Raw genomic sequence first — 13797 nt, forward strand, 5'->3', positions numbered from 1 at the left:
AATGTAGCTGAGGGTTTCTTGGATGCTTGCCATGCCTTGAACATTACGTGACTGACCCATATGAAGCCTTCCTAGAAAAAAGAAAATAGCATTTGGTCAGCTCACACCTGGTCTCTATCACTTTAAAAAATAAATTATGCTCCATTTAGTTACAATTAAGCAGAATTATGACCATTTGTTTTTCTACAAGGTGGTTGCTTTGCATATTGAGTGACTAATTAGTTGCAGGTGACAAGAATGGCAAGTTGAATAATTTTTGTATATAATATAAGTGAAAAGCACTAGGAATGCCTACTGTATATGTATAAATCTAACCAATACTTAATATATAACAACATTGTATTTTGGTTTTGATGTTATTTTCAATATCAAATGTTTTAACATATTATGCATAACAAATAATCTGTAGCCTATAATACAAGGATAATATTTTCTTATCTATGTTAAAGAGTGCATTAATTAACTCTCTTTGCTGTTAACTTAGTTTTAAACTGATTGCTTAATTATCTGTCATTACGTTACATTTCCATCTAAAGGGGAGGAGAGTACACAGCTTCATTCATTACTGTTGGGAATTAAGAACCTGGCCACCAGGAGGAGGCAAAGACACCCCAGCCAAAGGCTTAAATACCTTCCCCACTTCCCTCATCCCCCAGTCATTCTTTGCCTTTCGTCACAGGAGGACGACAGAGAAGTGCCAAAGATCAGAGATGGGACTGGAGTTGTAAGTAGTCCTGTCAGCCTCTCAGTGAGAGCCTGGGCGAAAATTAGAGTCCGGAGATGCAGGGAGAGTCTTTCTGCGAAACCATCCCGACTCATATTAACAGCTCCAGAAGCAATCAGCGTTGATGAGTTTCGCTGCCTGCTTTTTACACTCAAGTCCATGGCAGGAGCAAGGCTACTAACCTGTCACACTTGAAGGGCCGTGTTCCTGTTCCACAGCGTAGGTTCTGGTAAGATTGTTTAATTTTTTATTACATAACACGGAAGACAGGGTCACAGTGTGATGCCTCTTATCTTTAAAGAATCAAGGGTTAATATTCCTGGAAAGGGGATTATTGAACAGGGGGGTTTATACATGATATTGTTTATTGTGTCATTGCTGCGTTATGTGGGAGATGAGGCTCTGGCAATGTGTGGAACTTTCAGGTGACTTACGGAGTATTGCGCTGCCTTTTTTTGTCGCGTTTTCTCCTTAGGCAGGGGCGGTCCTGCCAGGCATTCCATGTGACCGGGTGTGGCTATCTCTCTTCCTCTGTTGATCAGCGGCGCAGGAGACAAAACTGTTTCTGTAGTCCAGGTCATAGGAGGTGGTGAATCCCCCGGCCATTGGAGGTTATAAAGGTGCCTATTTATTAAGTTAATCTAGTCCATAATAACTGTGCAAGCTATGGAGGACTCTGACGCGTTAGAAGGTTCTCCCTCTTTAACAAGGTCTCATTCCTGTGTTTATTGTGAGGAGGTTCTGGTAGAACAGCCTGCTCAACTATGTTCCACATGCCTTAATAAAGTTATGACATCTAAAAGTAAACGGATGTCTAGTACTACTGAGCCGTCCATCTCTGAGGGTTCACCGTCCCGTGAGGTGCGTTCCCTGCATTCATCTCCAATTGCACATGCATTACCCCAGGGTCCAACCATTACTCCTGCGGGAGAGATTCGTTGGCCATCAGATTTTGCGGATAAACTGCAAACGGCGGTATCGAAAGCTATCCATGCCATACCACATTCTGCTAAGCGCAAGCATAGGGTGTATCATGGCGGCCCGACCCAGGGGTTGTCTACGCCTATGGAAATATCAGAGGCGTTATACAATGACGAGGCCCACTCCGACTTCGGAGGAGGCCCCTTCTGGTCGGAGTCCGTGTCATCTAAACCTCTGGTGGAGGAGGAGCCTGACTTTAGGTTTAGCATAGAGAATTTGCAATTCCTAAGCTTGATAAAGTATATGAGGACAGGGTGGTGCCTCAGGCCTTCCCGGTTCCTGTTAAGATGGCTAATATTTATTAAGAATGAATTGGAGCGATTAGGTTCTTCCTGTCCCTAAGGTGGATGGTGCTATCTCCACGTTGGCGAAGCGGACAACTATTCCCCTCAAGGATAGTTCGTCGTTTAAAGAGCCCATGGATAAAAAGTTGGAAAACATGTTAAGGAAGATCTTTCAACACACAGGGTTTGTTTTTCAGCTGGCAGCGGCCGTAGCCACGGTTTCCGTAGCTGCAACATATTGGTGTGAATCCCTGTGTGAAATGGTCGAGGGGGAGACTTCCGTCGATTAGATACAGGATAAGATTAAGGCGCTGAAGATCGCCAATTCTTTCATCTGCAATGCCAATATGCAAATTATTCGCCTGAACGCTAAGATGGCAGGGCTCTGTGGCTAAAGTCTTGGTCAGCGGACATGACCTCTAAATCGAGGCTGTTGTCCCTGCCTTTTCAAGGAAAGATTCTGTTCGGTCCATGATTGGATTCGATCATATCCACGGGAGGCAAGGGAGCTTTCCTACTGCAGGATAAGAAAGCTAAGCCTAAAGGCCCAGTGCCTAGAGCCCTCCGCGAAAGTGGACCAGTCCAAGGGAACTTGGAAGCCGGCTCATTCTTGGAACAAGTCTAAGCAGAGCAAGAAGCCCGCTGAGACAGAGTCGGCATGAGGGGCGGCCTCTGACCGGTCTCTGGACCAAGTAGGGGGCAGATTATCTCTCTTCTCAGAAGCCTGGTTACAGGACGTTCAGGACCCTTGGGTTCTGGAGGTTGTCGCCCAGGATTACAGGATAGGGTTCAGATCCCATCCACCCAGGGGCAGATTCCTCCTGTCAAACCTGTCTTCAAGACAAGAAAAGAAAAGAGAGAGGCCTTTCTAGAGTGTGTGAGGGATCTCTCCTTTCTTGGCGTTATCGTACCAGTACCCCAAGCAGAAGGGGGTCTAGGGCACTATTCAAATCTTTCTGTGGTTACAAAGAAGGAGGGCATGACGTTCCACCCGATTCTGGACCTAAAGTGTTTAACAAAGTTTCTGAGTGTTCCATCGTTCAAAATGGAAACGATCAGAACTATTCTGCCCCTAGTTCAAGAGGGACAGTTCATGACAACTATAGACTTGAAGGACGCTTACCTTCATGTGCCAATTTACAGGGACCACTTCAAGTTCCTAAGATTTGCGTTTCTGGACCAACACTTCCAGTTTGTGGCCCTCCCCTTTGGTCTGGCGACGGCCCGACCGTCTTCATGAAGGTTCTGGGGGCGCTACTTTCAGTGGCCAGAGCCAGAAACATTGCTGTGGCACCCTATCTTGACGACATCCTAGTCCAGGCGCCGTCGCTCAGTCTCGCAGAGGATCGTTCAAAGGCTCTTCTTCTTTTGCTCCATTCTCACGGTTGGAAGATCAACTCAGGAAAAGGTTCCCTGGTTCCCAGCAACAGGGTGGAGTTCTTGGGCACGATAATAGACTCTGCGTCCATGAAAATATGAAGAGGATGCAATCGACGCAGGAAGATTGCGTCCTCTTGTCTTGCCCTTCAGTCCTCCTCAAGCCTGTTGGTGGCTCAGTGTATGCAGGTGATCGGACTCATGGTTCCACCATAGACGTCATTCCATTCGCCAGGTTCCATCTTAGACCTCTTCAATTGTGCATGTTGAGATAGTGGAACGGTGATCATTCAGATCTATCACAGCAGATATCCATGGATGCTCGGACTCGGATCTCCCTCTCTTGGTGGATCCGTCCGGAGCAACTGTCCATGGGGACATCTTTCTTCAGACCGTCCTGGGAGATTGTGACCACGGACGCGAGTCTGGCAGGATGGGGAGCTGTTTGGGGTGCCAGGATGGCTCAAAGAAAAATGGACCCGGGAGGAGTCTCCTTCCAATAAATATTCTGGAACTCTGAGCAATCTACAATGCTCTGAAGGCATGGCCTCCTCTGGGGTCGTTCAGCTTCATCAGATTCCAGACTGACAACATTACCTTGGTGGCTTACATCAACCATCTGGGGGGTACGAGGAGCTCCCTAGCTATGAGGGAGGTGTCTTGGAGTCCCACAGCTGCTCGCTCTCAGCGATTCACATTCCAGGTGTGGACAACTGGGAAGCAGATTATCCTAGCAGGCAATCCTTCCATCCGGGGGAATGGTCTCTCCACCCCAAAGTATTTGCGGAGATTTGTCTCAGGTGGGGATCGCCGGAGATAGATCTCATGGCATCCAGACTAAATTGCAAGCTACCCCGATATGGGTTGAGGTCCAGGAATCCCCAGGCAGAGCTGATAGATGCCTTGGCGGTTCCTTGGGGGTTCAGCCTAGCTTACATTTTTCCTCCGTTACCAATTCTACCTTGTGTAGTGGCACGGATCAAACAGGAGCGAGCTTCGGCCATTCAGATTGCTCCATCATGGTCGCGGAAAACGTGGTTTGCGGATCTGGTGGGGATGTCATCCTCTCCACCGTGGAGGTTACCCTGTCGCAGGGATCTGCTGGAACAGGGTCCTTTTTAACATCAAAATTTCGATTCTCTGAGGCTGACTTTGTGGATATTGAACGCCTAGTGTTGGCCAGGAGAGGCTTTTCTGAAAGTGTGATTGATACGCTAATTCAGGCAAGTTCATTAAAGGGACAGATTTCAGCATTTTCAGTCTTGTTGCATAGGAGACTCGCTGAGCTTCCTGACATACAATCTTTTGTTCAGGCTCTGTCTAGAATCAGGCCTGTCTTTAGACAGTCTGCTCCTCCATGGAGTTTAAACTTGGTCCTTAAGGTATTGCAGAAGGTTCAGTTTGAGCCTATGCACTCCATTGACATTAAGATTATGTCCTGGAAGGTTCTTTTCCTGTTGGCCATTGCATCGGCACAAAGAGTATCTGAATTGGCTGCCTTGCAATGTGAGCATCCTTATCTGGTTTTTCATGCAGATAAGGCTGTGCTTCGCACTGGTTTGGGGTTTTGGAAATAGTTATTCCTTCTTTATGTCCTAACCCTTCTTCTTTTAAGGAGAGGTTACTTCATAACCTGGATGTGGTTAGTGCCTTAAAGTTTTATCTTCAGGCTACAAAGGATTTCAGACAGTCTACATCTCTTTTTGTGGTGTATTCAGGGAAGCTCAAGGGGCAAAAAGCCTCTTCTACTTCTTTGTCCTTTTGGTTGAGGAGCTTGATTCGCTTGGCTTATGAGACAGCATGACATAAGCCTCCTCAGAGGATCACGGCTCATTCAACTAGAGCTGTGGCTTCGTCTTGGGCCTTCAAGAATGAGGCCTCTATGGAGCAAATTTGTAAGGCAGCTACCTGGTCTTCCTTACACACTTTTTCAAAGTTTTACAAATTTGACGTTTTGGGGGGAAAGGTTTTGCAGGCTGTGGTGCCCTCAGATTAGGGTCCGCCTTTTACCCTCCCGGTTTCATTCAGTTTCCTCTAGAATTCTGTAATGAATGAATCCGTGGACTCTCCTCCCATTTAGCTGGAAAACATAAATTATGCTTACCTGATAATTTCATTTCCATCGAGGGGAGGAGAGTCCACGGCTCCCACCCGTATCTCCGATGGGCGGACCTAAATTTAATTCATCTTCTGGCACCATTTATACCCTGATGTCTCTCCTACTGTTCCTTGTTCCCTCTGCAAATTGACTGGGGGATGAGAGAAGTGGGGGAGGTATTTAAGCCTTTGGCTGGGGTGTCTTTGCCTCCTCCTGGTGGCCAGGTTCTTAATTCCCAACAGTAATGAATGAAGCCGTGGACTCTCCTCCCCTCGATGGAAATGAAATTATCAGGTAAGCATAATTTATGTTATTCATTTGTTCCCCGTAACACAGGGGCGTATTATGGCCTAGGCCAACAAGACCGGTGCCTAGGGCAGCAGATTTGGGATGGGCAGCACATCTCTCCTATCCTCTCTCTAAAAGCCAGCATACAGTACAGTGAGCGATAAAGTGCAGGCTTTTACAGAGAAGACTAGGCACATGCGCTGATTAAGGTTACTCTTTACAGGCAGTTCTTCTTTAAACCGTTGCTTTATTTAGAGCCGCCGGCATTTTTGCAGTGGAAGCATTCTTAGTGAGAAACTTGACCGGGAAAATGCTTCCAAGGTGAGGCTGGAGGAGAAGACCTTGTGCCGATATGCTGCCTTCCCTTATCATTTGTGGTCGGTCTGCGAGCGCAGTGCTTATTGCAGGTCTTAGCAACTAACAGACTGGATGCATCTGTGCACTGCTTAGATCGGCTTGTAATGTATAATTATAAACTCTCAGTGCTAATGTATGTTAGGTACTAATAGCTAGCTTTCTCTGCATTCATGAACCCATGGAGTAAATAAGAAACGGACACTTAAAAAGTTTCATTACTTGAATAATGGTATTTAATGTATGTTGTTGCATGTAAAGGGCAGTGATTGTTTCAAAGTGTATTCTTCTTTCCCTCCCTCTTTCCCTTCTTTCGCTTTTTTCCCTCCCTCCCTTCCTCCCTCAACTCACTCCCTTCCTCTACTCACTCCCTTCTTTCCCTTCCTCCCTTCTTTCTCTAAACTCCCTCCCTTGCTCCCTTCTTTCACTCTTTTCTTTCCCTCACCACTTTTCTCTCTCTCTCTTCCTGCTTTCCTTTCCCTCCCTTTATTCCCCTCCTCTTCTTTTCTCTCCCTTCTCTTAGGGAGAAAATGGTATGAGATGCATGCAATTCAACCCACCTGTATGCAAGTGTTTTGCTTCCTTAAAAAATGTGATGTGCTTCTTCTAATGGCAACATTTAGAGTTGGTTTTCATTTCCCGAAAGAAATCACTAATTTTATTTTTAAATTAAGAGCCTATGTAACAAATATAGAATGGATATGACAACAGTCTTATATTTCAGATATGTATGTGATTTTTTTTTGCTTTTATATATTTCTCCTAAATATTTATATTTTTGGATTAGGGTTTGCTATCAGAAATCCTTCGTAAAGAAGAGGACCCAAGGACAGCTTCCCAGTCTCTACTGGTCAACCTAAGAGCCATGCAGAACTTCCTCAACCTGCCAGAGGTGGAGAGAGACAGGATCTATCAGGATGAGAGAGAACGAAGCATGAACCCTAATGTAAGCCTGCTGTCGTCGTCATCATCATCATCAAGCAGCCCTAGCTCCTCTAGGGTTCCACAGGTATGTCCAGACTATGCAAATTACCTGTAAGGAAGGTGATTTTTCCAAACAAAATCCATTGGCCTTCACATTCTAAAAAATACAACTTATCTGACATGTTTCCCGGATCTACAGTGCCTCCATCAATATACATGTGTATTTCTCTGAAGTGTGAACAATCTAAGTGCCTTTCCTATCTATCATCTCTCTTGTTTTATTTGATGCTATGTTTCATTTAATAACCATGGATAAAATTACAATAATTTTCCAAATAATTAATATTATGTCACTATTTCTTTTGTAAGACACAATGAGTCCACCGGATCATCATAATTACTAATGGGATATTCACCTCCTGGTCAGCAGGTTGAGGCAAAGAGCAACCACAGCAGAGCTGTTAAATATCTCCTCCCTTCCCTCCCACTCAGTCATTCTCTTTGCCTAACGTTAGTGATAGGAAGTGGCAAAGTGAGGTGTTAGATTAGATTCTTCAATCAAGAGTTTATTATTTTTAAAGTAGTAGAAGATTGTGCTGCTTTGTTCTAGGTGTAGCCGTAGTCCATGTCAGTCTCTTCAGTAGAGCTTTGGGGCTTTAGAGCAATGGGAACTGGTGGGACATAATTCTCACTGCTACCCTCCTATATTCTGATGCTGCCCTTACCAAGAAAACCCTGAGGGATTTGATCAGGATTTCGCTTATTTACAGGGCCATGGGAGAGAGAGGACCTCTAAACCTGGGAACTGCCTTGCTGCCAGGCAGAAGATGAGGTAAGTGCTACTTTATTTCTGGGGATAGAGGAACTCAGAAAAAGTTTGGGGCACTTTATTGATTTAGACCTCATTGATCTTGGACTCAGACTCTCCTAGTCTATCAGGAGACGTTATGGCAGCTAGAACTCAGGCACTGGGTGGCATGTGTTTCAACTCCTGTGGTCTCATTTAATATAGAGCCGACTGTAAGATTATATTGAGTTTTTTACAGAGTGTGTGCTCTAAGGGGTTTCTCTGTCAGGTAGTGCTATTGGACTGAGCAGCGGTTTAAACTGAAGCTGTTCAGTCAGTTCTCTGGCTCCCGGTAACTACAATTAGACATCCAGCTGTTTATTTGGCTTAAAGACAGAATTATTGCACTGGCGACCGGGAGATCGTATGTTTATGTGGTAAACTGTTGGTCACAGTGTGAGTTTTTCTGTAATAACAGACTAAGCAGTTTTTATTTGCAGTTTGAAAAACTTATCCTTTTGCTCCCGGTGCCTTTACTTAATCAATGGTGACAGGGAGATGGCTTGTGTGAAGCCCAAGAGGGGCGGAGCTTGTAAATTGCGCCAACGTTTTTACTTTCCTTCCTCTTACACGCCTGACGATCGCAAGGAGTGGAGGAATTAAGTTGAGAATGTGCGCATTGCAGGGGCACTTCCTTCCTAGAACTTCTGGTTATCGGAAGAATCAGAGAAATGTGTGTCTCAGATCAGTGCTATTGCAAGGGCAGGGTTTATGTTGAGAGGCTGCCTGATGCCTCAGCTGGGTTAACCTGAGGTGTAAAAAGTGTTTAGCAGTTCCAAAATGTCTCTCTTATTTAAACAATAATTTCTGTCCTCAGCAAAATAAAGAAGTTAATCTTTAAAATTTAAAGAGACCGTAACGTTTCCTATATGTTACTTTTTATTGGCAACAGGTTAAGTCTTTATTCAATTATTCTGCCAGATGTACAGATGTGAGTCAGATTGATTGAGTGAGTGTACATTACATTTTCTAACTCACATGCAGTGCCCTGCGGTTCCTCACACATTCCATCTGGACTTGCTGCGCAAAATATTACTTTTATATTTAATTATTCTGCCATATGTGAGGCAGATTGATTAAGAAGTATATATTAAATTTTCTAACACACATGCAGTGCCCTGCGGTTCCTCGCAATTTCCTTCTGGAATTGCTGCACGAGACATTACTTCTTTAATGTCATGGTGATAGCTGTGGACAAAGAAGTAAAGTTTCTGATAAACTCTACAATGTTTGCATGCTAATTTTAGCTTACCTCCGCACAACAGGAAAAAATAAAGTCTCTTTTAAAATTTAAAGAGACAGTAACGTTTTTTTATGTGATAATCTTGTTAAGGAATCCAGCTGTTTATTATGATTCAGGGAGGTCCGAGAGACCCTGCTAGAGGTCTCTTGTTTTAGGCTTGGATTTCAAGGTGGTTCTACCAATCCACTTCTATTTCTCATTTATTGAGAAGTCTTTAAGATAAGGATAGACTTGTTCTAAACCTATTTCTTCTAGGCGCATACTGCTTAAGAGCCTAGTGACAATGGTCACATATACAACAAATTTCTCCTAAGGTGTTCCAAACAATTTATAGCCCACATGGAGTTGCCCTGTTTTTAATACATTGTTGGATTAAAATGTGCATGAGGTTTTATTCACTCAGAATAGTGTGATTGACTCAGTTGTGGTTATTTTGAATGTTTCTTCCCTGAAACTAAGGAGGAAGATATTTCGGTAACACTGGACAAGGAATTTGCAGTCTCGGATGAGGTAAATACCTTTATCTGATCCAGAGCTCCTTGAGGAGGTTTTAGCTACTCTGGGTGCCTCCAACACCAGTAGGTTATTCTAATATTATGATGGACCCTTAATGGTGGAAGTATTCCTCTACCAGATAGGGCTATAGGGTTTTCCTTTTTTTCTCCTACTCTTAGAATGAAGGAGATAACCAAGGGAAATGGGAATCTCCATGTTGGTTTAGAGTCTTTTAACATAAAGAATAGTAGTTCCTTCAAGACTCTATGCAGATGAAGGACCTTATGATTAATAGTTAGAGGGTCTACATTGTCAACCTGCGGTTGGTGTGACTTCTGTTTCCAGTGTGGCGATACTCTTTAGGGACAGACACCCCTCTCACAGGAATAGGAGAAGGGCCTTTAATAAGTAGGCTCCTTTAATGTAGTATAGTGTAAAGGTTTCTCTCGAGATTTCCAGGGAAAATCTTTTATTCCTCCTACCACCTACGGAGATCCTATCTGACTTAGAATAGGGGAAATCAGTTTAAGAGTCTTGCTGCTGACTCAACATGAGGGGCGTGCACCCGACCCGTAAGGGGGCAGGTTCTCCTCAATCATGTTTGGTTTTGTGATCATTATCTGTTTGTGGTTCCCAAAAAGGAGGGAACCTTCAGACCACTTTTAGACCTCAAGAGTCTAAGCAAATTTCTCAGGGTTCCGTCATTCAAGATGGAAACTATTGTAACATTCTTCCTCTGATCCAGGAAGGTCAATTTATGACAACAGTGGATTTCGAGGACACATATCTACATGTTCCTATCCACAGGGATCATAACAAGTTCATTAGGTTTGCCTTTCTAGACAAACACTTCTAGTTCATGGCTCTTCCTTTTGGTCTGGCCATGGCTCCCAGAATCTTCACAAAGGTTCTGGGGTCTCCACTGGTGCTACTAAGGCCACGGGGCATTGGGGTGGCATCTTATCTGGACGATATTCTAGTCCAGGCGCCATCTTTTCAACAAGTAAGATCCCATACCGACATGGTGTTATCTTTTCTGAGAACTCTAAAGGTAAATTTGCAATGGAGTTCCTTAGTCCCAAATACAAGGGTGACTTTCATAGGAACCATGATAGATTCCATATCTATAAAGATTTTTCTGACAGAAGTCAGGAAATTAGAGCTCGGTTCCACCTCAGTCCTCGGCAGTTAAGCATGCTCAGGCAATGGAACGGAGATTATGCGGACTTGTCTCCTCGAATAACCCTGGAGCAGGAGAAGAGGGACTCGCTTCAACGATGGTTGTCTTTGAATCATCTCTCCCAAGGATCCTGCTTTTGCAGACCGTCTTGGGTGATTGTGACATCGGACGCTAGCCTTCTAGGGTAGGGAGCTGTCTGGTTTCCAGACAGGCTCAGGGAGTTTGGACTCAGTCAGGGTCTGTTCTTCCTATAAACATCCTGGAACTGAGATTGATCTTCAATGCTCTTCTGGCCTGGCCTCAGTTAGCCTCGGTCCAGTTTATCAGCTTTCAGTTGGACAACATAACTTGGCTTACATCAGTCAGAGAGGAACGAGGAGTTCCTTAGCGATGACCGAGGTAGCCAAGATATTTCAGTGGGTGGAGGCCTATTATTGCTATCTGTCGGCGATCCACATCCCAGGGGTTTGGGAGGCCGACTTTCTGAGCAGACAGACCTTTCATCTGGGGGAGTGGGAACTCCTTCCGGAAGTGTGTTCTCAAGCCTGATTTTCCAATGGGGTCAGCCAGAGTTAGATCTCATGGCGTCTCGACAGAATACCAAGCACACGAGATACGGGTCGAGGTCCAGGGACTCCCTGGCGGAACTGATAGATGCTCTGGCAGTTCCTTAGACCTTTTAGTCTAGCATACCTTTTTTCCTCTGTTTGCGCTTCTTCCTCGGGTCATTGCTCGAATCAAACAGGAGATAGTGTCAGTGATTTTCTTTGTTCTGGCTTGGCGTCTTAGGATTTGGTATGTAGATTTGGTGGACATGTCATCGCTGCCACCTTGGAGACTTCCGTTGAAGAAGGACCTTCTAATTCAAGTCTCTTTCTTTCACCCAAATCTAGTTTCTCTGAAGCTTACTGCTTGGAGATTGAATGCTTAATTTTGTCTAAGCGGGGGTTTTCTGACTCGGTCATAGAGACCATTATTCAGGCTAGCAAGCCTGTAACTAGAAAGATTTTCCATAAGATATGGCATAATTTTCTCTTGGGTGTGAAATCAAGGGCTACTCGTGTAGTTAGGATTCCTATGATTTTGTCTTTTCTCCAAGAAGGTTTGGAGAAAAACTTATCGACTAGTTCCCTAAAGGGTCAAATCTCGGCATTACCTTTTTTGTTACACAAACGTCTGGCGGATGTTCCGGATGTACAATCATTTTGTCAGGCCTTTGGTCAGGATCAGGCCTGTGTTCAAACCAGGTACTCCTCCAGGTAGTCTGAATTTAGTTCTTAAACTTCTTCAAGGAGCTCAGTTTGAGCCTATGCATTCCTTAGATATTAAGTTGTTATCTTGGAAAGTTTTATTTCTTGTTGCTATTTCCTATGCTTGTAGTGTCAGAGCTCTCGGCATCGCAGTATGAGTCTCCTTACCTTATTTTCCATTCAGATAAGGTAGTTTTATGTACTACATTAGGATTTCTTCCTATGGTTACTTCTGATTGGAACATTAATCAGGAGATTGTTGTTCCTTCCTTGTGTCCAAATTCTTCTTCTCAGAAGGAACGAACTGTTCAATCTGGATGTGGTCCGTGCCTTAAAGTTTTCTCCTGCAGGCGTCTAAGGATTTTCGTCAGTCTTTTCTTTGTGGTTTTCTCAGGAAAACGTAAGGGACAGAAAGCTACGGCTACTTCTCTTTCTTTTTGACTGAAGAGTATATCCAGTGAGGTAGCTCAGTTGGTAAAATGCCCTGACTACAAAAGCCTGTCCAACGGTCCCGGCTGGGCGGACTCAGCCCTTCATCCTTCCAAGGTCGATTAAATGAGTACCATTACATATGAGACTGCTGGACCGCAGCCTCCAGAGAGAGTTACGGCTCATTCCATGAGGGTTGTTGCTTCCTCATGGGCATTCACGAAGGAAGCTTCTGTGGAACAGATTCGCAAGGCTGCAACTTGGTCCTCTCTTCACATTTTTTTTCTTCAAAGTTCTTTAAATTTGATACTTTTGTTTCGGCTGAGGCCGCTTTTGGGAGAAAGGTTCTTCAAGCAGTGGTGCCTTCCGTTTAGGTTACCTGTCTTGTCCCTCCCGTATCATCTGTGTACTCTAGCTTGGGTATTGAATCCCATTAGTAATTATGATGATCCATGGACTCATTGTGTCTTAAAAAAGATAAATTTATTTATTTTTTGACACAATGAGTCCACGGCCTGCCCTGTTCTTTTAGACAGGTTGTGGGTTATTGTAAACTTAAGACACCTCTGCACCTTGGCTTTTCCTTTCTCTTCCTAACTTTGGTCGAATGACTGGCGTGGGAGGGAAGGTAGGAGCTATTTAACAGCTCTGCTGTGGTGCTCTTTGCCTCCTCCTGCTGACCAGGAGGTGAATATTCCATTAGTAATTATGATGATCCGTGGACTCATCATGTCAAAAAGAAATAAATCTATCAAGTAAGCATAAATTTTCTTTTTTAGCTATGCATTTTTTGTTATCACTGTAAATGATCACCCATTATTTACCACAGTGCAAAAAAAATAATACACACATTGAGGAAATATATAATATAAAAGATTCAGTACATATTATCTATTTATATTATACTGTATTATGAAAAATGAAAGTAGACATTGCCCAAGACAGAGAGCAATATATATATATATATATATTAGAGCTGCAACAACTAATCGTCATAATCGATAATAATCGATTATGAAAATAGTTGTCAACGAATCTCATAATCGATTAGTTGGTTTGCAATTAGTTGGTCTGTGCACAACACCAGCTGCTTCACTCCAATGAACTCCTGCATATGGTATTGTGTTTTATGGTTATGTCCTTAGCCTAAAGGACGTCTACAGACGTCTACTTTTCACTTTTTCAGGACAATATAAGTTTACAACTACCCCTGGCTTATGTGCAACCCAGATATAATAGTCATCATTTGGATTGTTTATATTAAATCTGATGATTTGAAACTATGCTTTTCATGATATAGTGCCAAGCTTGTTGTTTACACCT

The 13797-nt window shown here is 43.8% G+C and overlaps 1 protein-coding gene across 2 annotated transcripts in view; it reads left to right on the forward strand.

The window, feature by feature from the left end:
• The window catches only part of SATB2 (SATB homeobox 2), a 443446-nt gene that overhangs the window by 297136 nt on the left and 132513 nt on the right, over positions 1 to 13797 (forward strand). For both annotated transcript variants that reach the window (XM_053698738.1, XM_053698737.1), the window contains exon 8: positions 6894 to 7115. In XM_053698738.1, coding sequence (XP_053554713.1) covers positions 6894 to 7115 — 222 coding nt within the window. The remainder of the gene's footprint in view (positions 1 to 6893; positions 7116 to 13797) is intronic.

The sequence above is a fragment of the Bombina bombina genome, chromosome 1 (assembly GCF_027579735.1).
Source record: "Bombina bombina isolate aBomBom1 chromosome 1, aBomBom1.pri, whole genome shotgun sequence".
NCBI classification, from domain to species: domain Eukaryota; kingdom Metazoa; phylum Chordata; class Amphibia; order Anura; family Bombinatoridae; genus Bombina; species Bombina bombina.